Source organism: Brachyhypopomus gauderio, chromosome 3 (assembly GCF_052324685.1).
Source record: "Brachyhypopomus gauderio isolate BG-103 chromosome 3, BGAUD_0.2, whole genome shotgun sequence".
Lineage (NCBI taxonomy): Eukaryota > Metazoa > Chordata > Actinopteri > Gymnotiformes > Hypopomidae > Brachyhypopomus > Brachyhypopomus gauderio.
In genome coordinates, this window is record NC_135213.1 from 33,382,000 (window position 1) to 33,407,786 (window position 25,787).

At 44.0% G+C, this 25,787-nt stretch overlaps 2 protein-coding genes across 5 annotated transcripts; one reads left to right on the forward strand and one right to left on the reverse strand.

Annotated features, from left to right (window-relative positions):
* The first annotated feature begins 1,670 nt into the window (after positions 1-1,670).
* On the forward strand, positions 1,671-14,814 carry LOC143509238 (ADAMTS-like protein 2). 2 transcript variants are annotated; one of them, XM_076997740.1, is made up of 19 exons: positions 1,671-1,800; positions 5,054-5,156; positions 5,332-5,474; positions 5,721-5,796; positions 6,044-6,146; positions 6,231-6,376; positions 6,617-6,740; positions 6,870-6,950; positions 7,990-8,165; positions 8,674-8,971; positions 10,097-10,457; positions 11,509-11,609; positions 11,741-11,867; positions 12,037-12,250; positions 12,415-12,570; positions 12,775-12,945; positions 13,068-13,244; positions 13,395-13,539; positions 13,690-14,814. In XM_076997740.1, the coding sequence occupies exons 2-19, from the start codon at positions 5,055-5,057 to the stop codon at positions 13,809-13,811; spliced, it is 2,823 nt and encodes a 940-aa protein (XP_076853855.1). In that variant the 5' UTR covers positions 1,671-1,800; position 5,054; the 3' UTR covers positions 13,812-14,814. The 2 variants fall into 2 exon arrangements, with proteins under 2 accessions (XP_076853855.1, XP_076853856.1); XM_076997741.1 differs by lacking the exon at positions 1,671-1,800 and having other exon boundaries at positions 5,036-5,156.
* A 610-nt stretch (positions 14,815-15,424) lies between these two features.
* Positions 15,425-18,401, reverse strand: fam163b (family with sequence similarity 163 member B). Of its 3 annotated transcripts, XM_076998630.1 has the most exons (5): positions 18,147-18,401; positions 17,920-17,989; positions 16,931-17,074; positions 16,713-16,828; positions 15,425-16,286 (listed from the first exon to the last, which is right to left on the reverse strand). In XM_076998630.1, the coding sequence occupies exons 4-5, from the start codon at positions 16,803-16,805 to the stop codon at positions 15,840-15,842; spliced, it is 540 nt and encodes a 179-aa protein (XP_076854745.1). In that variant the 5' UTR covers positions 16,806-16,828; positions 16,931-17,074; positions 17,920-17,989; positions 18,147-18,401; the 3' UTR covers positions 15,425-15,839. The 3 variants fall into 3 exon arrangements, with proteins under 3 accessions (XP_076854745.1, XP_076854746.1, XP_076854744.1); XM_076998631.1 differs by lacking the exon at positions 16,931-17,074; XM_076998629.1 differs by having other exon boundaries at positions 17,920-18,401.
* Positions 18,402-25,787: the final 7,386 nt, after the last annotated feature.

Below are 25,787 nucleotides of genomic sequence, written 5' to 3' on the forward strand. Positions count from 1 at the left end.
ACGACTCTTTCGATTCAGACTGCAGTGGATGCATTTGGGTGCTGCTTTAGACAGGACCACCAGGTCAGACTGGGACCCGACGGTTCCACCCACACATTCCCTGGGGGTAATTATCACACAGGCTTTTGCAATTACCCACACTAAAATAATGTTACATTTCACACCGAAAAACTTTTTTTTTTTTTGCTTTAGAATTGTTTTCCTTTCTTGATAAGAATTTGAGGAGAACTAAAATGACAAAAGCAAACAAGTGAGCTTTTATTTATTCTGGTCTTTATTTAATGTTTCTCAGACCTGGGGTTTGGGGATTCTACTTTTTGTTAGAGTAGGCACGATTCACACAAATTCTCCTGGTCTTACCAACCAAGTCACTCAGCTTTAACAAAAACTCATACTTTTTCTAGTGTCTTTAACACCAGTATGTTCTGAAAGATCATCTCACGCGACACCTCACGTTCGAAGCTCTGACACTCACACGTACACACACACTCCCAATGTTTTCTCTCTCGTAATTTTGGGCTGTTATTTTTTTTTTTTAAAGAGCACCAATTCCTCCAGACTTGCAGACTGGGCAAATCTCCTGAACTGTGTCTATCACCATACAGATCTGTGGTCTGAGAGCAGAGCTTGATTGAGCTTTTAGTGTAGCAGAGCGTCTCTAATGCACAGAGCAGACGTACAGGCAGCCGACAGAGCATGTGGTCTTGAAATGCACACGTCACACGCAGGCACGGTGGTCTCAGCTATCTGCCCCCGCTGGCCAAACCATCTCTGTCTCCCTGGCTCTCATGCTCTTTATTTCATTCTGCCTAGGTGTACTCGTGCACATTTAGATGTTTCCCGAGGTTCACCCACAGAAAGCCTTCTGTGTGCCTAATGCAGGCTTTACTTTGCTTTCTTTTTGCCACGTGTTTGGTGCTCAAGCTCTGGGCATGCTGTTGGCCCATGTCATTTTATTTCCACTGTCTTCTCATCTCCACACGCCTTTCTCCCACCGTTGCTGGCCTGCCGTGGCCCATTATATCAATGCTCCAGGCCTGCAGCCAGGCATAATGACGGGCCTCTCGGGAGGGGGACAGCCGTGGCTAGGGGCAGCAGAGCGGGATTAGGCAACAAATGCTAGAGGGAGTCTGGGAAGAGCGTGTTATTGGACTAGGGAGCGCCAAAGAAAGGGGTGTGGATGAGGAACAGGCCTCTGTGATGCAGAGGGGAGCTGGATGGGCAAAGGAGGAGGGGGGTGGGATGGGGAGGAGGAGGAGGGGGAGAATGGGGAGGTATGGGGTGCGGAGGGGGGGCGGGGGGGTGTCGGGGGGTTGCTCTGTGGGAAACGGCGACTTCCTCCCTGTCTGTCTGTGAGCCGAGCCCAGGCAACTGCAGTCTGGCTGAGGCTCGACGGGGATGAAGCTCTGCTCCACAGATCAGTGGTAGCAGCAGGCGGAGGAGGTGGAGGAAGAGGAGGAGGAAGAGGAGGAGGAGCGGCGGTGGCCGGCGCAGCCCTCGAGCTTGGCACCAGCTGGAAGAGCGCTTTCACGTGGGCGTTCCCCTAGCACTGCCACTCTCTTCCTGCTGGGGTACAAACGGAGCAAGGGAGGGAAGGAGGGAAGGAGGGGAGGAGGGGGGAGGAGAGGAGGGGGGAGGAGAGGGGAGGGGAGGAGGGGGGGGGGAGAGGAGGGATGCAGATGTACACCTTACCCTCTTTATGAGACACATCCTTACAGCACACCATTACAGACCACGACTGCCACCACCACCTACACTGATCAACGGGCATTCGGCTCCACCATAGCCCCCAGACTGCAGGTAAGGACATGGGCAAATATTTACTCTGTGTGCGTGTGTGTGTGTGTGTGTGTGTGCATGTATGTGTGTGTATGCTATTAAAGCAACTTGTTTGAGAACAGACAGCTGAGCCAGACAGGCTAGACACTTGTTCCACAGTAAAACAAACCCAAACAAACAGTGCTGGCTTTTTTTGCAGCTCCACTATGCTGACAAAATACTTGAAGTGGACTATGGACGTTTCTGGGGGAGCTATTGATGTGCTGGATGGGAAATGTCATAATGCAAACTGAGTAATGACATGACAAGAATGTGTTACTGTTTTCCTCTTAGAGTGTTTTAATATCACCACTTTTTTCACTTTAACCACCTAGAAACAAAAAAGACTTCAAGAGCTTTCAAGAAACATTTTTTAATTATCTTAGCACAGAATGCTGATCTGAATATGGGAAATAATCAAATAAATATTTCACATTTCTTTGCCACTGAAAATGTATAGTTTACATCCCCTTAAAAAACAAGGACTTTTGTTTCAACTTAAAATCGAAGTTGATTATGCAAGTAAAGCATTTGCCATGAAACTATTTAGCTAGCTCAGCTGTCAGTCTCTAAATAAATGTGCTAATATATGAAGTACTCTCAGCTACTTGAAGGGCTCAAATAAATATTTGGAAGGATTCACACTGCATCCCCCGTGGAACCCAATGGGTCGTTGTGATGATTTGTAAGTGAAGGGAGAAATCAATTTAGCGTTGGGCTAGCTAGACTGCTGCTGCCTTCAGTAAATTAGTCAGGACGAGGAATGGCACAGGGCACCACAAGACTTTAGGGAGCAGTGTGGGTGTGGACAGCCTCCAACACAATCAAGCATGAAATTTGCAGGTCACACATCTTCTGGGAAGAGCTTGGAAGGCTCATAGGAGCTAAGAGTAAAGCAGGTGATCCTGATGAGGGCGCAAGCATCTCAAAGACACATTGCAGCAGAGAACAGGCATAGACTAAGAGAAGTTTTTGAATGGAGGGGCCAGGGTCTTAATCGTAACTTTTGACACTGCAACCTTTTACAGATGATTCTAGATCAGGGGTACTCAACTGGCGGACCGCGGTCCGGATCCGGACCCGAACGCAGTCCTGTCCGGACCCAATCTCATTCCTGATTAACTGGATACGGACCAAAACAAAACCGTAGCATTTATTTCAGGGCTATTGAAAAAACACTCCGTCACGAGTGTTACGTTTGCCACCCCCGCTCAACAACTTACGTTCGCCACCCCCCGCTCAACAACAAGCCTGCCTGGTTGACGCTTCGCGAGCGGCGCGAGGGTCCGTGCGGCAAAAATGACGTAATCGCTGTGGCTCCGCGTGTGCGCGAGTGCCTCGCGCGCTGTCGGTTCGAGAGGTCGTGCACCTCTCGAATTTTGTAACTTCGCGCCGCGCTTCAGCGCAATGAACAAAGTCACGTTTTCAGGGTTCATACACCTTTATAAGGTGGAATTAAAGCACTTGTACGTCACTTTCAAGGTCCATTTCAATATTTCCCAACATGTTAAACATAATTACGTTAAATATTTATACATATACTCGAAATAATTCGCTTTTTATCACATTATTTAATGGTTGTTTATTTAAAAAACGCCCAATCTTCACGTCTTCAAGTTCTCTCATGTTTCGTCCTGGAATTACAAGAGGCTCGTATTTGTTAACCTAATACAAGAGAACTATTCAGTCAGACAGCTATTTGTTGTGAAACCAAGTAGTTACAATTTCAAGCATTTTAAAGTACTTTAACCTAAATTCCAGCACTTTTCAAACCTGAAACATATAGCAACATTAAAATTGGTCAGGTAAATGTTCATTCCCCTGTTTTGAGGGGTGTTTCTACCACATATCGTTTCGGACAAAACGCCTATCGTTTCGGAGAACACTGCAGTGACGCTCGCGAAAGTATAAACGCCTCCACCGTTCGCGCACCCCCCCCCCCCCCCCCCCCCCGCTCAACAACTTACGTTCGCCACCCCCGCTGCACCGGACCTCAGGTCACAGGTATCTGCCAAAATTGGACCGCGGACAAATTTAGTTGAGTACGCCTGTTCTAGATCCTTCTTCATGCTAGACAATGAAATCACCCGTCAGGAGCAACCTGACGGTGTTTTTGTGGATGGATTTTGTGAAGCACTCGCTGCTCCTCGAGTGCCAAGCTCAGAGACATGTTCATGGTTTCAGCTAACGCTCCGTCCTTCCCCCTGTGGCCTGGGCCATCCTCCTGCTAAGAACCGAGGAACCCAGATATCTGGTCAGAAGCATTTTTTTCTGCAGAATTACAACTTTGAGCCACCAACAAGCTATGGCGCACACCCCCAGTAAGCACCCCCCCCCCCCCCCCAACCCCCAAACTCTCCCTCCCCCACTCCAAGAGGGGAAAGGCCACGGTGTCTGTCGGCTTCCAGGGAAAGAAAAACACTTCCCGTTCTCTCCCACTTTCCCCTGAGTGAGGGCCTCAGGCCTCTGGTGGGGTGGGGGGATGGAGAGGTAGGGAAGTTGTGAGCCTGCATTTACTCTCCTCCATGGCCTGGGAAGCCCAGAGGAGGAAGGTCTGTCTCAGCGGGCGCGGGCCCGTGGCGCTCGTCTGTGGGAGTCGGGTGTTTGGCGAGCTGGCGGCGGTCCAGCTCTGTCTGGGCCGGATAATGAACTCCAGGTGCTCCTGTGGGTAGCTTAAGACACCTGTCACCAATATTTAGTGCCAGAAAAAGCTAGACTGCAAACAGAGCAAGACGATCTGTTTGCTTATTTTAAGTGGCCAACCTAACTGGAAGCACAAGTCCTGATGAGGAGACACCAGATGCAAGAAAGGTTTTCCTCCAATCAAGTGTTGTTAGTATGCCTGATATACATCTGCTCAATAGAGGACATTCATCTGAAGGGAAAGCCATAAAGGTTCTCTTGTGCAGGACACAGTGAAGTCTTCTCTATTTCCCGCAGTAGTACTGGAAGCTTCAGGTGTTCCAGCTGCAAAATCTATTGCACTACAGTGCCAGCAATTAATATATATCAGCCCACACCTGTTCTACGCCATTACTGAAAATTCACACAGTTTAAATACTCTCTAGGTATGAGATTAAGCAATCATTAAGTACTTAAGCTAAGCATGAGTATTAGGTGTGAACACACAAGAAACCACTTCTTCTTGCTGGCTTTGTAGTCGTTAACAGAGCCAATTAACTTGGTGTTTTCAGCGGTACTAAAGTTCCCTTTTATCTCATCGTCAACTTTTTAGGATGAAGACCTGGTCAAGGGCCCAGTGTGGAGGTTGCTGCATGTTCCTCCTGGGTCTCCTAACATTGGCATCCTCTCTTGGCAATATCTCAACTAGAGGACAAGTTCGTTTTTGGCCACACACCTTTCCAAACAGAGCTGTCAACATGTAGTGGGGCAATTGTAACAGAAGCATCTGCGTAATTGTGTGTTAGCTTATTACTTGACTGACAGGAAGTTTTAAGCATATACACTTCGAAGTTTCACTTGCTTCCTGAATGGCATCTTTATTCATGGCAGGACGAGGGCGTGGCCTCAAACAGCCTGGAAGATGGGATGGATGTGACCACCTATTGGTGGGGAGAATGGGCCAAGTGGACAGCCTGTACACGCCCTTGTGGAGGCGGGGTTATGTCTCAGGAGAGACACTGTCTTAAGCAAAGGTCGGTGTATAAACCAACACTGGCTTAACATTCGTATTTGATCAGTGTTGCTGTTAATACTTTTCTTTTCTTCCTTCTGGTGTTGGCCTTCAGACGCTGGCTTTATGGCAGATTTTATCACTTTGGAGTCTTTAGAGAGAACTTAAAACTGAATTATTGTCAACACTTTTGAATATAATTGGGGGTTTCTTACTTGCAAAAATACCCCACCAATAATATAATTGCACAAACCTCTATCATTCAAAGGAAGAAAAAAGCTACCGGTAAGGACAACATGACCTGCATAGGAAATGCAAAAAGATACCACCTCTGCAATACAAAGGTTTGCTTACGCCAGGAGCCCCCATCACCATCACATATTTTCTCTCTAAAACACAATGTATGTGTGCGAACTCACAGAGAACCCACACTTGACAGCGCAGTAATTTTCTAGACATTAGACATACTTTCATTATGGTAAGTAAAAAAGTCCCTGTTGTTTAATCTGAGGTCCCCATCGGTTCCCAGTAGATAATGGTTGATACCGTTGGTTTCCAGTCTCCACTCTGACTGTGGTCCGTCACTTGCAGGAATGTCCTTCAACTGGAAGAAGTTTTCGGGAGGAGCAGTGCTCATCTTTCAACTCTCAGGTGTACAACGGAAAGAATTACTACTGGAAACCTCTTTACCCAGGTACCCAATGTCAGAAGAGATCCAGCCTCGTTTTGCAGGGCATGCTACGGGTTAGACACTGATGCCATGTCTGTAATTCTGTAGATGACTACGTTCATATCTCCAGCAATCCCTGTGACCTTCATTGCACTACGTCGGACGGTCAGAGACAGCTGATGGTGCCGGCCCGTGACGGGACTTCCTGCAAGTACAGCAGTTATAGGGGTGTCTGCGTAGACAGCAGGTGTGAGGTAAATGTATGGATCTCAGGTTGATGTAGCCTCATTTTCAGATAGACAGGATCTAACGCAGCACTGAGAAGCTCACGCTCCTGTCAGGATTGTTCATGTGCATTTGAGGAAAGCCTATTTGAGCCTGCACTCTGCCAGGTGGCGCTTAGAAGAAGAGTCCATCTTCAATCAATTTGCTTAGTCAAACGTGTGGATTTCTTAGACCCCTTCAGACTGGTGTCTCTCTCTTTCTCTCGGCAGCCGATTGGCTGTGACGGCATCCTCTTCTCCCCCAACACGCTGGATAAGTGCGGAGTGTGTCGAGGGGACGGGAGCAGCTGTAGCCGGGTGAACGGGAACTTTCGGCGGGGAGCCGCCAGCCTCGGTACGGACATCTCCGTTATCTTAAACATGCTACATCTCACCAGCAGACGCAGATCTCACCATCTTGCCATCACTCAATGAACACACAAGCAGTAAATTCAATAAACATTGTTTTTTTTCCTTCTTGAAGGATATTCCTTCATTACTCAAATCCCAGAGGGCTCATGGGACATCCAGATAATCGAGAGGAGGAAGTCTGCAGATATCCTGGGTGTGTAGGTCCAGCTCAATTCATAGGGCAGAATAAATCTCTTGTACAAGACATTTTGAGATGTATTATGACATTGATTATGAGCAACATGACTCTCTGTGTATCTTATCTGATTTGTCACAAGCCTTAAACTAATGATTAAATCATTAAAATATTTTAATTTTCTTTCTTGAAGGAAGAGCAATGTAATTTATTTGCTCATCAAGTTAAGACAAACAAGAGACTCTATGTGAAAAGCAACTTCTTGTAAATCTTTTGCAATTAGCATGATTTAGCATGGGGTAATCAGAGAAGATACAACACCTGACCATAGGGTAATGAGAGAAGATACACCTGACCATAGGGTAATGAGAGAAGATACACCTGACCATAGGGTAATGAGAGAAGATACAACACCTGACCATAGGGTAATGAGAGAAGATACACCTGACCATAGGGTAATGAGAGAAGATACACCTGACCATAGGGTAATGAGAGAAGATACAACACCTGACCATAGGGTAATGAGAGAAGATACACCTGACCATAGGGTAATGAGAGAAGATACACCTGACCATAGGGTAATGAGAGAAGATACACCTGACCATAGGGTAATGAGAGAAGATACACCTGACCATAGGGTAATCAGAGAAGATACAACACCTGACCATAGGGTAATGAGAGAAGATACACCTGACCATAGGGTAATCAGAGAAGATACACCTGACCATAGGGTAATGAGAGAAGATACACCTGACCATAGGGTAATCAGAGAAGATACACCTGACCATAGGGTAATCAGAGAAGATACACCTGACCATAGGGTAATCAGAGAAGATATAACGCCTGACCATAGGGCAATCAGAGAAGATACACCTGACCATAGGGTAATCACAGAAAATACAACACCTGACCATAGGGTAATCAGAGAAGATACACCTGACCATGAGGTAATCAGAGAAGATACAACACCTGACCATAGGGTAATCAGAGAAGATACAACACCTGACCATAGTTGGATTAAAATATCTTTGATGTTCGTTCCTGTGTCATATTACAGCTGTGACTGACCAGGCTGGGAATTTTTTCTTCAATGGCGCATACAAGGTCGACATTCCTCAGAATTTCCACGTGGCCGGCACCATCTTCAAGTACCGGAGGCCCACTGACGTGTACGAGACAGGAATCGAGTACATTGTGGCAAAAGGGCCCATCGATCAGCCCATCAACATCCTGGTACTGTAGCAGAGGTTCTTCCTCCTGCCCGGGGTCCCTGGGTAATTTCACTGGCTGGCTGACTTTGGTGTTCAAACCACAGATGCCATTTGACTTAAATGGCAGACTGTAGGGGCCACTGGACTTAAACTTCACATCCTGACTACAGCTGGTTGTTCTGAGAAAAAAAACTGCTGCATGATGGTCCTTGGCTCTGTAATAAGCTAATAAAAATTTTAACGGTCAAGAATATTTTCTAGGATATGATCCTCCCTGCCTGTCAATTATTATGTGTGCGCATGCAGCACAAAAAGGCTAGGTTGAGGGCCAAGCCAAGGAGGAGGGGCCAGGGAGGAGGGCCCAGGGAGGAGGGGCCAGAGGAGAGGGGCCAGGGAGGAGGGGCCTTGGAGAACGCCTCTGATGGAGCGCTTGGGATTGCAAAGAGAGATGCATACAAAACAAGTGTGTGTTACCTGTCTTGCGTTCTTAGTTTGTGTGCTGTCTGATCTATTGTCTCCTGTCCCCTGAGGTCTGGAACCAAAATGGGCGGAACCCTTACATTACGTACGAGTACACTGTCATGCGGGACCCTCTTGACCCCGTCTCTCAACCACCCATATACACTGGCTCAGACAGAGGAACAAGCCACCACGTCTCCATGGACATGGACAACGTGATGCCCCACAACGACAGCTTGCATGTCCGAGCTGTCCCCAAGACAGAGACGAACCCGGGGGGCACACAGGACGAGGAACCAGATGTGGCCGGGAGACAGAAGCCTGGCCAGGAGACCAACGAGGTGTATGAGGATGCAGCTGCCATAGACTGTAAGCAGGACAAACTGACACCGTTTCGACATTTGAGTTGTCTTTAAGCATCATTCCACATCGTTTTTTTCATTTAAGTTTGTGATGGATTGGAAGACAAATGTTTGTGAGTCTTATTCTTTTCTGCTCGGTAGGGTTGTTTTTTTTTACCCATTATTCAACCATGCTGCAGATAAACCATAATTATAGACAGTTTCTGTCAAATGCCGATTCATCTCATAAAGATAGAGCACATGAGTACACTGTGTTGTCCAGAGCATCTGTGTCAAGATACATATTTTCTCATGCAAAAAAATGTAAAACAACAGATATTTTAACTCTCCATTTTGTAAATGGTCACCCACAACCTTTAACCCAGATGCCATGTTAGTGCACGATAAAGATACTTTTACAGTACATGGAACAGATAGCCTGTAGTTCTTCTGTAGAGCAGACAGCCTGTAGTTCTTGGGCCCATCAATCAAAGTGGTAAAATGGCAGAGTTTTTCTTAAGAAGGCCCTCTCTGCTGGCCCTTTAAAGTCTTCTTATAATGCACGGTCAGCAACAGTAACATTATGAAGTACGAATGAAGAATTCAGAGTACTCTGGCACTCTTTCTGTCTTTGCTGAGATAAGCAGACCATAGGCGGGTGCAATAATGGCCTTATGCTGGCATCTCTGAGTCTGGGATCTTTAAATGGAGAGCTGGAGTCGTGACAGAGAAAGATGGAGAAAGAGACAGAGAGATATTCGAGAGAGGGGTGTCCAGGGCTCCAGTGTAGAAGGTGCAGGAGTCTGTTTATGACCTCTGACTGTGGAAGACGTCCACCACGCCCTGACAGTCATGACAGTTACCACAACCACATAGGATAGAGGCCAGTCAACATGTCTAAGGTGGTCTTCTTGGATGTCAAAGGCAATAAAAAATGCTGTGAAATGTCTTTCGAGTTGATATGATGCAGTACGAAAATCTGGAAAGGTGTGTTAGAGATGCTGGTGTCCTGTAGTAGTCTTGCTAGTTCGTAGCATGTCACACGTTTTTTTGTGAACTCTTCTCATTCGTTCTCCAAACCAGTAATTTCCAAAACAGGGAAACCTCTACTAATGATATTTGGCCATCTTGTCTTAACCTTTTATTTGTGAAGATGGAAATAGCAGCTGGCCAAGTGGAGTGGTCACCCCTGGCATTGTTCCTGGCAGCAGACCTGCGGAGGAGATGGTAGACACGGAGAACCTTATATGGAGGATGCTTCTTGGGCAACGGATGGACTCGGGCAACATGCATTTCAACATGTCTGCCAATCAGCTCCTGAGTGAGGGGGCGGGCCTCTCCTCTGAAGTAGAGCCATTTGAATTAGACTACAGTAGCACAGAGCAAGGGATCCTTAACGGTTCATTGCTTGAGTTCACCCTCGGCCATCAGCACAATGAAACAGGAGACCTCCTGCTTCAAAACCGGACTCTGAGTACCATCTTCAGGAGCAGCAACCGCACCAACCGCACCAGGTAAATGCAGTTATGTAACCCATTTCAAATCTTTTTTGCTCAGGTTCTTGCAATATACCATTGGAAATTGTCCCATGGACCGAGAGGCATTAGCTAGTGGTTGTCAGTGAAATGTTCAAATCAACAGTTCCAGTTTTGATCCTCAGTATAAGTCAACAAATTCGCCAAAGCCACCAAAGTCACTTTCAGTGACAAAGGCCTTTGATTTATTACCGTCGTAAATGATGACAACCTGTCTTGCCAATAAACATCACATAAAGCATCACCGTGCTCCCTTGTCTTTTCACCTAATAAAGACGTATTCTCCTGTGTTGAAGTACCGCTACAGGTTAAAGAAATCCAAACCAGTCGCCATCCCCTGTCCCTCTGTAAGACACATGTAGACGTGCAGGATGGCTCCAGGCGGGACAGCCCTGCTCCTGGGGAATGGAATGTACTCTCCTTGGACCGCATTCTCTTGCTTTTAACGCTCTCCGAGACATTCATAGAGTAGCGGAGAGAGACGGCCAAGTGGAGGCATGGTGGGATTGCATTCCATCATATTTATAATTCATGTTGGCTTCCCTGCAGTGTCCAAACACCAGTTCACCAGCCTCCCTGCCAGAGGTCGTAAAGCACATCACATGGCACACCCTTCCTCACACTTGAAGGAAAAGAGAGAGATTCCAGGCGGGAGGAGAGAGATAGACTGAGAGTTAGGAAGACGGTCTTTTGGAGAGGCATAACTTATGGTGTTTTGTTATTTGTGGAAAAAAAGCACCATAGATCACTCGGGTACAGGCTATACTTGTCACATCTGATAAATTTACAGGAATCACAAGGTGCAGGTTTTATTATCTCTTTTTCAGTAAAGCGCTGCAGTTTTCCATGCCTGCCTTTCAGGTAATAAGTGTGACTAGGAATTACAAGAATGTTTGTGGTTTTATGACCGAACTACCAGTTGGTGTCTCGTCTTCAGCAAGCTAATATATTTTGCCTAATGTACGATGAAGGCGGCTGGGGCACGTTCTGGTCTGAGACGGACTCGGTGAAGCACTCTGCCCTCTTGCAGGAGCCATCAGAGGCTGCTACAGAAGAACAAGCCGAGTGCTGCTGACATGTATCGCTGGAAGCTGTCCTCTCAAGAGCCGTGTAGCATGACATGCTCCATAGGTATGGCTCACCTCCCAAGCCACTGAAGATATAGATACTGTATATATATACTATATATAGATAATATGACCTTTGGTTTTCTTTTTTGTTGATCATTGTATTAAGTCGTTCATCAATTGCTCGTTGCTCAGGTGTGGCAAAGTCATTCGCTATGTGTGTGCGCTATGACGGCGTCGAGGTGGACGACACTTACTGCGATGCTTTGACTCGCCCCGAACCCGTGCACGATTTCTGCATAGGACGGGAGTGCCAGCCCAGGTCTGCGGATGCTGTGAATAAATATATAATACCATGATGCCCATTGACAACCTTTTTGTTTTGCCAGTTAATATTACCTGAGTTACATATCTTTAAAACTTATTAAAGCAATGGCAGTAAATGGCAGTAAACACTGGTGCAACGTGACATCACTTCCTGTTGAGTGCAGGTGGGAGGCTAGCAGCTGGAGCGAGTGCTCGCGCACGTGTGGCGAGGGCTTCCAGTTCCGGCTGGTGCGCTGCTGGAAGATGTTGGCCCCTGGGCTGGACAGCTCGGTCTACAGCGACCTCTGCACAGATGCTGAGCTAGAGCGCCCCCCAGAGCACAGGGCCTGCAAGAGTCCCACGTGCGGGCCGCAGTGGGAGGTGTCCGAATGGTTGGAGGTGGGGTCAGAAGGGACGTGTGTCTGAAGCGGTTGTTGCTTGAAGGGTTGTGTTTCACAGCAGTGAAAAGATTTGCATTTCATTCCGTTCTGAATGCGTTTGTGTTCGGCAACCAGCACGGATAACAAAACCCGCAATAAAAACATGCTTTGTTCGTTGCGCAGTGCCCAGCAAAATGCGGCCGGCGAAGTGTGGTGAACCGTGAGGTCAGGTGCTCGGATGAGGTCGTGTCATGTGACGAGGTGACCCGTCCCCCGTACGCTAAGAACTGCACTGGTCCGCCTTGTGAGCGCCAGTGGACGGCGTCCGAATGGGGGCCGGTAAGACATCTACAACATCTTTCATAAACAAAATGGACACACGAGCAACCAAATCAACACCTTTCACATTCACTGTTGGGAATTTATTGCACTGCATATATTTTGTATACATATAGCTTGATGTTATATTTCATTATGCATTTTTTTTAATCAGTAGACACTTTTTAATTGGTGTCACTGGTCTTTTGTTGAAATGGTGTTCAGTGCTCTGGGGCATGTGGACAAGGGAAGACAGTCCGGCATGTGTACTGCAAGACACCAGAGGGCCGGGTGGTGCCTGAGTCTCAGTGTCCACCTGAGGACAAACCTTTGGCCATTCATCCCTGTGGAGACAAAGAGTGTCCAGCACACTGGCTTGCACAGGACTGGGAAAGGGTGAGATGTGATCAAAATAAATCATTACAATTTGTCAATGCGTGTATTTTTTATAATGAATGAAACATTTGTGATCACTGCAAGTGCTTTGGGCATGATTAAATTTTTTTTTTTAATGTCAGTGCAATACAACGTGTGGACGTGGTGTGAAGAGGAGGACAGTGCTTTGCACTGGCATCACAGGGGGCAAATTTCAGATCCACGAGGACGAGGCATGCGATGCTAACCAGCGCCCCGTGGACGAGGACACCTGCTTTGAGAGGCCCTGCTTCAAGTGGTACACAACTCCTTGGTCAGAGGTGGGAAACGACCTCCCCCTAACGTCCTATGTCTTTATTACACTCCGACACAGTTGCAGTGTCCTGATTGGGTCTTTTCATGAAGGACATGTGGATGGGCGGGTTTAACGTGCTGCATCTGACCACTGTATTGACTGTTCCTCTCACCAGTGCACCAAGACGTGCGGTGTGGGCGTGAGGATGCGGGACGTGAAGTGTTACCAGGGACGAGAACTTGTACGCGGGTGTGACCCTCTGACCAAACCTGTTAACAAGCAGACCTGCGCCCTACAGACTTGTCCTACAGAACCTCCAGGTAGATATCAATCGGAATTGCGCTAGAAACCCTGAAAAAGCTCTGAATCATATCTGTACCCTCAACCTATACCTTTTATTAAGATAGGTTCTGTTTCCTTGATGATGTAATCATTTACGCAGAAGTTCAATGGCTCATTTTTCTGCATAGATGAGAACTGCCAAGACCGGCCCACCACCAACTGCTCTCTGGCGCTGAAGGTCAACCTCTGCAGCCACTGGTATTACAGCAAGGCCTGCTGCCGTACCTGCCGGAGCACGCGCACTTCATAGTGCTCATCATGTGCCCTCACCAAAAGAGAACTAGGGTATTTGGAAAAGTATTGAAACAGTGCACTCAGGAGTAGTGCCAAAGGGCATTTCTGAAAGCTAGAATTCAAAGGGTGTTGATATGCCTAAAAATCATGAATACCCAATATTTATAGGAGATTCTGGACCAATGACCAAAGACCTGCAGTTTTTTTTATCTTGGTTTTATCCTTCAGATGCCTTTTATTGTTTATTACTTAAACTAGCTATATTAAACAACCATTGATGTCAGTATTATAGTAATAATACCTATTTTAAGACATAGTCCCAGTGATTATGGGATACATTAAGGAAACATTAAATTATTTTGATTATTGCTCAGTGAAACGTAATTATAATGCATGAAAGTGTTTAAAATCCATCAGACTGGCAGTGATGAGGGCCAGGACTGAATGGAAGCTGGAGGGAAAGATGGCAGACATAGTACTGTATGTGTAAACAGGAGCGGACTCGTCCTCCCTGTGCCTGGGGCAGTGCTCTGACCTTCTTTGTTTCTGAACTTTTCTATAGTTTATTTATTGGTCAGGGCCAGGGTTCTATTACACATTTCCAGGGTTCTATTACACATTTCCAGGGTTCTGTTACACACTTCCAGGGTTCTATTACACACTGCCACCTTTTGTTTTTACCATTCCGACTTCTTTTTTTCTTCAATCACTTTCCCACTATGTACTGACTATGTGCTAATAGCTCTTTTGACAACAGGAATAGAACACCTGTCCTTATACTATTCTTGCATCATGTTATCTCATTCAGTGAGTCCTGACACTTGAACATGTAATATTTCAAATTGTATGCAATTTATATTTTGCTCCTTGTGCCACAATCCAGCTGTTAAAATATCGAATTGCTAATACCTCAGTGTACAAAAGGCAATCGAAAGAAAATGTCTTGATTTTATTGTATAAAAAAAGAACTACATTTTATGTTACCTCTCAAAGTATTATAAATAAAAGATTATCACTAATGACAATAAGTGTGGAATTTTTCATCTAATATTCTTTTCATTTGGACAGTGATTCAAAGAAAAACAATACATTTTGTTAGTCACTGAAATTCTGGTGCTATATGGCAGTGACTCAGTAAAGGGGACAACATTACGACCATCCTGCACACAATTTCTTAAATATCACAGAAAATACCACTAGTATTCCTCTAACTTTTCAGCTGTTGCCAAAGTAACGGACTATTAGAGTGAAGTATCTATCGCCACCTGCTGGTGAAAATATACATATATCTATGTTAAGAACACGATCCACAATTTGCTGACATATACAGTAAAAACAGTGAAAACATAGTAAATTAAAATATAGTCACACCATAGTCAAAATAAATAACCAAATTATTAAATACAAATTATTCATAACACCTGTTTTTTTTCAGAAATATTTGATAGAAAGAAATCTGCATCAAAATTGCTGGAATGTCAAGGAAGTCTATTCATTTAATGACTTAAATAAGTTGTCAAAACATAAAACAACAGTCAAATCTGAAAATACTCATGAATTTCATTTCATACATTACAGACTTCAGTAAACAGCACATCATAATTTCAGGTAGATAATAAAAAACAGAAATGTTACAGTACTATAGTACTATAGTTTGAGGAGTCTAGTGACAGACACTATGTAACGCATCATATCTTTTATTTTTACCTTTAACAGTTGGCAGTGAGCTGTCGTCCTTGGATAGATATTATTAGCGTATTTATATCAGTTCCTGAAACTCGGGGTGTGGTATACACTCTGCATAAGATATCTGTATCCTTCAAATGATGAACACAATCTTTCTGCATCTCCTGTCCTTTGACATGACATAATTATCTTACAGACGTCTCCACATCAAAAAGGCAGGGACACTTCTCTTGCATGTATGGTAAATATAACACTTCAGCTTTAATGGTTTGAGAGGGTATTAGAGTCCCAGAACAGAAATTCCTAAAGAATGGGTGGAGCATCTTTCTGTCAAAGTCCTCCACTGCATGAGGGGGCGCTAAACATCAGTGCTGACGCTGTGGTGAGTCAGCACCTCCCTCATGCTGACAGACTGGAAGAGGTTCAGCTTGTGAAAAGCGGACATGTCCACAGGCAGGTCCAGATCCCGCCCCTGCGTGCTCCTATAACTGACCCCTCCCAACTCCTCCGGGGGGCGCAGGTAGAAGGGCAGGTAGCCAGAGCAGGAGGGGCAGTAGCTGTAGGAGCGCACAGGCCTGCGGGGCAGTGCAGGGCTGCAGGGGCAGTAGAGAGCCCGCCCATTGGGTTCATAAGGCTCGGTGGTCATGAGGAGCTGGTTGGAGGAGGTGTATTCCAGGGCGGGGCAAATGCTCAGTGGGCTTGGTGGACTTGGAGGGATTGGTTGATGGGGTGGACTGGGTGATGTAATGGTGAAGTCTGGCTCCTCCTCCTCGCCATCTGACTCCTCCCTCTTACAGCAGTAATACTAGAAGAAGGACAGGTAAGGGACATTTAAAGGTTCTGTTGTGCATGTAGGTTAAAAGTAGGAGACAAAAAACAAAGAAACAAGGAGACAGATGAGTTTTTCTAATTAAAAGTCTAGTCTTTTTTGATTTGTTGATGTCATGATTAGTTGATTGATTAAGGTAGTCACCAAACAGTAGTGGACAGTTGCCAGTAGTGTCATACAGACAAAGAAGTCTGAGTCCTCCATTAATTCAAGGATGTACTGAATCAATAAACCTCTGCAAAATGATACTTTAAATGGGAATGGGGGTGTATCTCTGCATACCACCAAATTGGCATGGTCATAACACAAACAATACACAGCTTCGAAGCAATTCCAGAAATGACCTATGTCAACCTTATTAACCACAAGTAGAGCATAATAAGGCTGACGCAGAAGATTCACCTGCAGTCTGCAGAAACATAGAACTGTAACAATCGTCAATAAGATGACTGCAGCTATGAGTCCACCTGTGATGACCACGGTTCCGGCTGTCATTCGAGATCCTCTCCATCAACACCCTGCACATGTGGGAGAAAAACAGATGAGCTCTCAGGCCACATTAATATAACCCATCCACACGCTGTGGACCTTCTGAAACTTCAGCGTTGGCCCATACTCACTCTTCTGTGCAGTGAGATCCCCGTGTCCTTCAAGTGACTGACATGTCCATTCTGTATTATGCCATTTTCAGATGATATTCAGGGGTGAGTGAGGAAAGCAGATCGAAACGTGTGGCGCTGAAGGACTGTCATGGGATGATGAAGCTGATTGGTTGAACAAAAATTAAATCCCAAAATAGAATCCACTCGGGGAAAGGAGATGTCTTTGTGAGAATTTTAATGAAGAGCTCAGAAGCCGGATGGATATACCAAGAATTTCAGATGCAATCACGATAGCAGTTAGACTTATGCCCAAGACTTAGCCCAAGCTATCAAGACTTGCACACACTATTTAATCACTATAAAGCACAAATCATTGGAACATTTGTAAGAAACAAAATACAAAGGTAAGCAGAGGTCATTCGGAAAGTTTTGTTTTGTGCGTTCTATAATGTCAACCCAAAAAATGCAACACATCTCAGATCTGATTATGATCCTTTTGATCAAAGTGAGAAATTGAGAGTACAAAACTAGTGATGTTGTTCACAACAGCTGGTCTTAGGAACACTTCCATTTGTATTTATGTGTAAATGTGCACTTGTGCACTCCTGTCTGTGTGTTCCTGTGTTCCAGCATGGGTATCTATGTGTGCAAGTGTGAAATGCACGTGTGTGTGTGTGCGTGTGTGTGTGTGTGTGTGTGAACATTAACGATGGATAAACACGCCAACAAAGACCTATGGTGAGGAACAGTTCTAAAATGAGCACTTATACAATGAGCACAATAAGGATTCTCTTACAGCTGATATTTGGTAGCTATAATTTGTTAGCGCATATTTGGAATGAGTATAGTCTTCATCTTAGTCATTCGTCTTTTTTATTCGTATCACAGTTTGATTGATTAAAAAATTTATAACACATGTACGTACATTTAAACTCATTTCCCGTAAGTTAAATCTATTAATGTTAAATGTTAATTTAAAAGTCGTTACTCTGTTTTCATTAGCCTACCTTGAAGAATCCCGTGGACTGACATCCCAAGTCCCCTTGTCCACTCTCCGGCCACCGATGTCGAAGTGCTCTCCATCCAAAAAGAACAAAAAAAAGTTATCGAGAGTTTAACAGGTCAGGTATTAGATCAACTTCATGACGTTAGCTGTAACCATAACACGAAAAATATATGATTACAATTTGACGAGCATGATAAAACATGTTCTCAAAGTGCAGAATCCAACAACCTCAAGTCAGCCAGTCTTCTTAAAATATTCCCAGGAAATTCAGTGTATGAGAGAACCTGAAATGAGGAAATACTCTCGTCCTTGTTCGTTTTCTCTTGTAACCTTATTCACGTTTTGTTGAAATAACAACCAGACAAAAACAAAAAGTCGCAGCGAGGGAATTTGGTGCTTTCTGAGCATTGCAGAATAATGAACGCGTGCTCAACCATCCCCAGTTCTTCATCTTTTAAGTGTCCAGCAGCGCACGCGATGACACGCGATGGCACGCTCATCTGCGGTGCACCTGAGATAGAAAAGTGTGTGTTTTTGTGGGTGCGCGCGCGCGTGTGTGTATGGTCACAGAGAGAGAGAGAGAGAGAGAGATAGAGAGAGAGAGACTGAACATATTGTGTAACATTTTGTGTTAAAGCAATGATCTTAAGACTTAAGTGTGTGTGTGGTTGGTGTACTTTAATTAATTAATTTGTTATACATTTTTTATGTTCTTACTAACTGCACAAAACTGCACTGTACAACACAAAATTGCTGCTGCAATAATTGCTAAGAAGCGATTAAGAAAACATAATTTACCATATTACGGATGTATACATTCATATTTATATCATAAATCTTTGAAATATGTCACTGAAGGCTTCATAAAGATGTACTGTGTGCTCTTATATATGTGACACTCACCCACATACACAAGAACACACTATGCATTCAGTTATCTTCAACATCTCCAGACTCTCTTAACTACTCACTCTTTTTCTCTCTTCACTCTTCTGCTACTAGTAGCACTTTGAGTATCACTAAGAGTACATAGCAGTATGAAAGAAAAAAGCATATTTTTAGTACATGAATTATTAATCTTTTAAATTTTAGAGGAGGCTGTGATTCTAGTGTATTGTACAGGCTAAAGCCTGAAATATTCATATGAGGATGTGCAGTGTGTGGTGTGGTTCTTTTCCTACTTTTTCCATTTCTTGTGCATCCTCACACTTACACACACACACACTTTTCTTAGTAACAGAGTCATCAATCTTTTAATTATTATTTCATGATTTCTTTCAGATAATTAAATGAGACCAGTTGACCAGTTGCAGATCACACTACAATTCCCATAACATTACTATTGCTAAAGAAAGTAACATTTGTAACTTTTATGCAGTAACTGTAACATTACTGCAATGTTTTTCTCATCGCCCAAAAAAAGCTTAATTTGTCAGTCTGTAAAATACCCTCTGAAATCAGAACAGTATCAGACTGTGTCAGACTATGTCAGACTGAGTCTCTATACATTTCTCAGAAGAATGAGCTCTTCTCTCCCCCTCAAATTTAGCAGCTGGACAATCCAGCACATAACAATGTTTCACACAGGTGTGGTGAGAAAAGCGTAGCAAGTCACAAATCCAGACGGACATCTTTGTTCTTTTACCTTCCTGTATCACTCCTAAAGTGCTGAGACGGTACAAGTCTTTGGCTTCAGCACTACATCTGCTCCATCAGACCCGGTGGCGTGTGGTCACTGTGGCATCTATCACAGGTTTGTCTAATTAAGCTTAGACCAATATACCTGAGGGCGTATGCCGGCAAGGCTGCCCCTGAAAGATTTACAGTCACTCGAGAACCCCCAGCATGCCCTGCATGTGAGATTGTGTGCAGATATGAAGCGAGGTTGTCGGAGAGCAACGCTTAGTCTGTCTGGATGTGGCATCTGGCGTGGTCCACACTTCTGTTTGATAAGTCACTTTACACGACATCTTGGGTACAGACATTGAGGTTTTTATTTCTGTTATCAAACTCATAACCTCACGTTTATGGTTAGATGAGGTTTCCTCATATCACATTATTCTTTCCTAATTATTAATTAAGCTCACACCATCGTTGGATCTTGGTGTCATCTGAGGTGCTATAATTACTCTGATTAACTTCTCTTCCTCACATGACGGAGACTCCACACATTCTTGCAGCATCACTTGCTGGAAGCTACAAGACACATACAACCTCTGACAACCTCACCCAACCTCTGACATTTAGAGGACAGAGTAGCTTCTATGGCATGAACTTCCACTCCACAGTGTAAGAAACACTTACTGGCCTCTTTGTCTCTCTATATAATGTCAATGCCTGTCTACAAGCAGTGGCTGTGGTTGTATTTACCTTCATATCCCACATATAGCATGTTTGGCATACATTGAATGATTTTATCTTCTGTTTCTGTAAAATACATATGCGATAATCTTACGAATAAAATAAAATTACGAAGAGAATAAAATTGAAAAAAGGAAATAAAGTTAGAGTCAGTGACTAATCGGTCAGGTATAGGACAGTGTTGAACTTCATTTTCTTTGCTGTTTGTTTTCGAACAGCACATCAATACCCTAAAATTGTGCAGCATTGCCAAAGAAAGCTTGATATTAAACAAACGTGATCTCACCAATTCACTCCCATGGCTCCTATATACATGCCAACCCCGTCAGGGCAACTATTATGTGAATGTTGATGTGATTTGAAGGCGTTTCCTTTCACACAAAGGTGTGTGAATTCAGATGAGCTCCTGGCTTGGTGCATTAGCCCAAATCCTGACGACACCGAGGCACTCTTGAGTGGAGAAGTAAGGCAGATGCGGAATGTTCGGCACACCTTTGCCATTATTCCACATGAAGGAAACTTTACTAGAGCATCTCATCCTGGAAAAAGGAGACTAGAAGAGGAGAACATCTTTTATTTATCTCTGCAGTAGTTGTAGAAAGTCCTGAGTCCTTGGGGGACAAAAAAATACACTCCTGCTTCTGCATTGCAGTCTGAACATGACTCCCCTCACACATCCCTCATGACTTTCAACGAAATAAAATTTGAATACGTCATTGACAGAGACAGAAGAATCATGCAAATGGTAGTCTCACTGACGAGTCTCTGGACACAGGGATCATTGATCATTTGGTTTGCATTTATAGTGGAATAAATTATTGTAGCCTATGGTGATGCTTTTTTATCAATTTGACCCACTGGATATGAAATTATGTAGGCTAATGGCTATGAAATTGAAGGGCAAAACAGAAAATTTAATTTGAAGGTTTCTACATGTTTTTTGTGGGAATCACATTGGAAACACTTAGTCCCCCATTTTAAGAATTCATAATTACACAGCTAACATCTCCCTTGTTCTGATTGTTTCAGGCTGAGGCTAGCTGAGGTTAGCTGAGGATAGCTAGGGTTAGCTGAAGCTAGCTGTGGCTAACTGAGGCTAGCTGAGGTTAGCTGAGCATGCGTCTCACCTGCCAATGACCTCACTGAAGAGGCAAGACCACAAAACTAGAAGTGTGATGGGGAGCCATGCAGATGCAGAAGCATTCACCGAGAAGAGCCAGATCCAGAATCTGAGTCTTTCACATCATCCAAAGTCAGTTTACCAACACGTAGAGTCCAAGCCGACATAATACAGGGAAACACAACGAAATACAGGCTAAGGAAAAAGCAAAGAACACAGGCTACAAGACTAGGGCTGTGTTCGAAATAGCCTACTATATACTGGATACTGCATACTGCACTCAGTAGGCTATATACTGGTCCTTGTAGTAGTATGCAGTACAGTTTCCAGTATGCGACAAAAGCAAGGCATACTACGGGGTCACATGAATGTAGCGTTGCATGACGGGATGCAGTACACCACGAAGATAGCTCTGAAAGAAAATAAACTATAATTGCTGCAGGATGGCGCCTAGCGCACGAGTCATTTAATGACCATACACCCTGCCCACCCCGAAAAAAACGTACGTTCGCCACCCCCCCCCCCACCCCCCGTCAACAACTTTCGTTCGTGCGCGCCCACCCCAATTACACTTTGGCCCGTCCAAAAACTGTCAGCTGCATCCGCCACTGTCACGTACTGGAATATTTTGCGGAAGTAGTACGTCATCCAGGGATGTTTCATGGGAAAATTCTTTTTATTTGCATACTGCATAGCTACTTGTTACCTGACCTGAAGCCACCTGTTCTCACTAATCACTTGTGTGAAAAACACCTGTCCACAGAATCAGGCAGATCACACAGATTTCAAGTCTCCAACATGGGTAAAACCAAAGAGCTGTCACAGGACCTCAGAGTCAGAATTGTTGACCTTCACAAAGCTGGAATGGGCTACAAAAAGATTAGTAAGGTGTTGGATGTGAAAGTAACAACTATTGGTGCAATTATCAGAAAGTTTAAAGAGTATAACATGACAATCAAGAGACCTCGGCCCGGTGCTCCAAAGAAGATTTCGCCTCGTGGGGTGGCAATGATGCTGAGAAATTGCAGAAATCGTCCTGCAACCACTCGGCAGGAGTTAGCAAATGACCTGAAGGCAGCTGGGACCACAGTTTGCAATGAAACAATTGGCAACACTTTGCGCAACAATGGATTCACATCCTGCAGTGCCCGAAAGGTACCCCTGCTGAAGAGAGCACATGTGGAGGCGCGCCTCAAGTATGCCAATGATCATTTGAAAGATGAACCAAGTTATTGGGAGAAGGTTTTGTGGTCAGATGAGACCAAAATTGAACTTTTTGGCCTCAACTCCACCCGCCATGTGTGGAGGAAGAAAAATGCTGCCTATGACCCCAAGAACACTGTGCCCACCGTCAAGCATGGAGGTGGAAGCATAATGTTTTGGGGGTGTTTCTCTGCCAAGGGTACAGGGCTACTACACCACATCACTGGGAAGATGGATGGAGCCATGTACCGCACAATCCTGAGGGACAACCTCCTCCCCTCTGCCAGGGATCTGAAAATGGGCCGTGGTTGGGTCTTCCAACATGATAACGACCCTAAACATACAGCAAAGGCAACAAAGGACTGGCTCAAGAAAAATCACATTAAGGTCATGGAGTGGCCCAGCCAGTCGCCAGACCTCAATCCGATCGAAAATCTATGGAGGGAGCTGAAGGTCAGAGTTGCCAAGCGACAGCCCACCAACCTTCATGATTTAGAGAGGATCTGCAAAGAAGAGTGGGCCAAAATTCCCCCTGGTGTGTGTGCTAAACTTGTGGTTAACTACAACAAACGTCTCACCGCTGTGCTTGCAAACAAAGGCTTTGCCACTAAGTATTGAGTGTGTTTGGCAAGAGGGATCAAATACTTATTTTCCTCATTGAAATACAAATTAATTAAAATATATTCTTTAAAATTATATTCTGGATTTTTGTCTTGATATTCTGTCTCTCCATGTAAGAATACATCTACCATTAAAAGTATAGAATGATCATGTCTTTATTAGTGGGCCAACGAAGAAAATCAGCAAGGGATCAAATACTTCTTGGACTCACTGTATATATATATATATATATATATATATATATATATATATATATATATATATATATATATATATATATATATATATATATACAGGATAACAAGTCAAAGTCATGAATCAACAGGGGCAGAAAACCAAACAAGAGGGGCATGTAAATTAAAAACAAAATGACTGACAAATGACTGACAAAACTACATGACTGACAGCTGGGGGAGGGGCCATACAGGACAAGAAGGAAGTGACCATGTTTGTATTACAAGGCTGGCAGATGTTCAGCAGGGAACATACTACACCATCAGCAGGGTGCATACTACACCATACACAGGGAACATACTACACCATCAGCAGGGTACATACTACACCATAACCAGGGAGCATACTACACCAACAGCAGGGTGCATACTTCACCATACAAAGGGAACATACTACACCATCAGCAGGGTACATACTACACCATAACCAGGGAACATACTACACCATCAGCAGGGTGCATACTACACCATCAGCAAGGTGCATACTACACCATAACCATGGAGCATAGTTCACAGTTAACAGAGAACATACTGTACCATTAGCAGGGAACATACTGAACGATGCACCTGGAAATTTCTTCTGGCAGTCATTCACTGCATAGAAATTCCCATCAAATACTAAACCTCATAAAATGAATAGAATATGTGCAAAAAGGTATTATAATTGTTCAATTATTTACCCAATGCACTGATGCATTGAACTGATGCTCACTGCTCATGCAGTTGTAGAGTGATGCTTCTGGTTTTAACTTTATGACAGAAGCACCATTTTGGCATGAGTGCCATTTTAGATCTCTTGATGCCCCCTGCTGTTCTTGACCACACATCTCTATGTTGCTGGTTATGTAAAGGACACAGCATTTCTGAGGATTTCTGCGATCAGGTGACATTTATTACAAAGTGTTACCGGGGGAACTGCTGTCATAACAACTAATGCTTTTGTTTGTCTTGTTTTTTGTTTTGTTCTAGACAGAATGTGAAGACTCCTCAAAACCTCACAAGAAACTTTGTGATCCATCCAGTATGTTTCCTCTATTAAGAATTTGGCATTTATGTTTTTCTGGTAACAAAAACATTTAATTGTTATGATGGTATGTAATCTTTCCAATATTACCCTGATATCCTGAGATCCACCCTGGGCCAGCCACCTCCTGCCTAACCAGTTATGATGAAGGATCAACCCACTGCCCTGTCTAACCAGTTATGGATGAAGTATGAACCCGCTGCCCTGGACCCTCTCACCGCCCCGAATTCTCCCCTGCTATGGCTGTATCTATGCGGCACTGGACTACCATTACCAACCATCAAGAAGATTAGGACTGAATAGGAATTATAAAATATATATATAAATACACACAAAGATGAGATTTATTTATCCTTCCCATCTTTTCTTTGCTTTTCTATCTCTTTAATTGTTTTTATGGTGACCGGCGTCAGCCAGAGGAGGATGGGTCCCCCCCGAGTCTTGGTTCCTCTCAAGGTTTCTTCCTCATGCTCTTAGGGAGTTTGTCCTTGCCACTGTCGCCCTTGGCTTGCTCACTGGGGGACTGGGGGCTTGGACTCAGACACTTGTAAAGCTGCTTTGTGACAACAACTGTTGTAAAAAGCGCTATATAAATAAATTTTGACTGATTGATTGAATATCAAAGAAAGCCAACAGAGGTAAGAGATTAGTTCTGTAATGCCTTATCCAAATAACCTTTACAATCTTTAATCTTATCTTGGCACAAATAACACAAATAGCCTGTCAGCAGTGTCCCTGCAGAATCTTGAGAACTTCTGCTGAATGTCAGACCATAGTCTAAAAGGCCAATCAAGACCGTGATCATATTTTCAGGACAAGGAGTATACAATTGTTCTAACAAGAATATTATAGAAGAATTAATATGATAATTGCTTTTCTGTGTTATTTTTAACAGTACATCTTCACAGAACAATTACATTTATGCTTTCAACATTTCTAATATGAAAATCTATTCAGATATATTTGCTTTTCATTTTTAGGATTGTAGCTGTTGTCCTCAGTATGACAGTGAGCCCAGAGAGATGATAACATGAGAGTGAGGTTTGGGATTTATGGCTTAAGAGGCCATAAATAAGATATATAAGTCTGAACAGTCAGAGTGATCCGCACAGAGGGGTCAGACCGCAAAGGTATGTGTACTCTTTTATTAATAATCCTGTACATGAAGTATGAGCAGTCGAATGTTAAAATGGCAAGTAACATTAACTGTAGAGACAATTACTATCTCGAACATTTCCAAATACAATGCTGGATCGTATCACTTTGCTGCTAATTCTGGATAATCGTGAATCATGTGTCTTTTGCAG

What these genes read in the sequence shown, in the direction of transcription:
- LOC143509238 (XM_076997740.1), top strand. Translation starts at nt 5,055, where the DNA reads ATGAAGACCTGGTCAAGGGCCCAGTGTGGAGGTTGCTGCATGTTCCTC. An exon ending in GCGTAGACAGCAGGTGTGAG is followed by an intron (nt 6,377 to 6,616) that starts GTAAATGTATGG and finishes TTCTCTCGGCAG; the next exon opens with CCGATTGGCTGTGACGGCAT. An exon ending in AGGTGTCCGAATGGTTGGAG is followed by an intron (nt 12,251 to 12,414) that starts GTGGGGTCAGAA and finishes TTCGTTGCGCAG; the next exon opens with TGCCCAGCAAAATGCGGCCG.
- fam163b (XM_076998631.1), bottom strand. Translation starts at nt 16,805, where the DNA reads ATGACAGCCGGAACCGTGGTCATCACAGGTGGACTCATAGCTGCAGTC. An exon ending in TATGTTTCTGCAGACTGCAG is followed by an intron (nt 16,287 to 16,712) that starts GTGAATCTTCTG and finishes TCCTTCTTCTAG; the next exon opens with TATTACTGCTGTAAGAGGGA.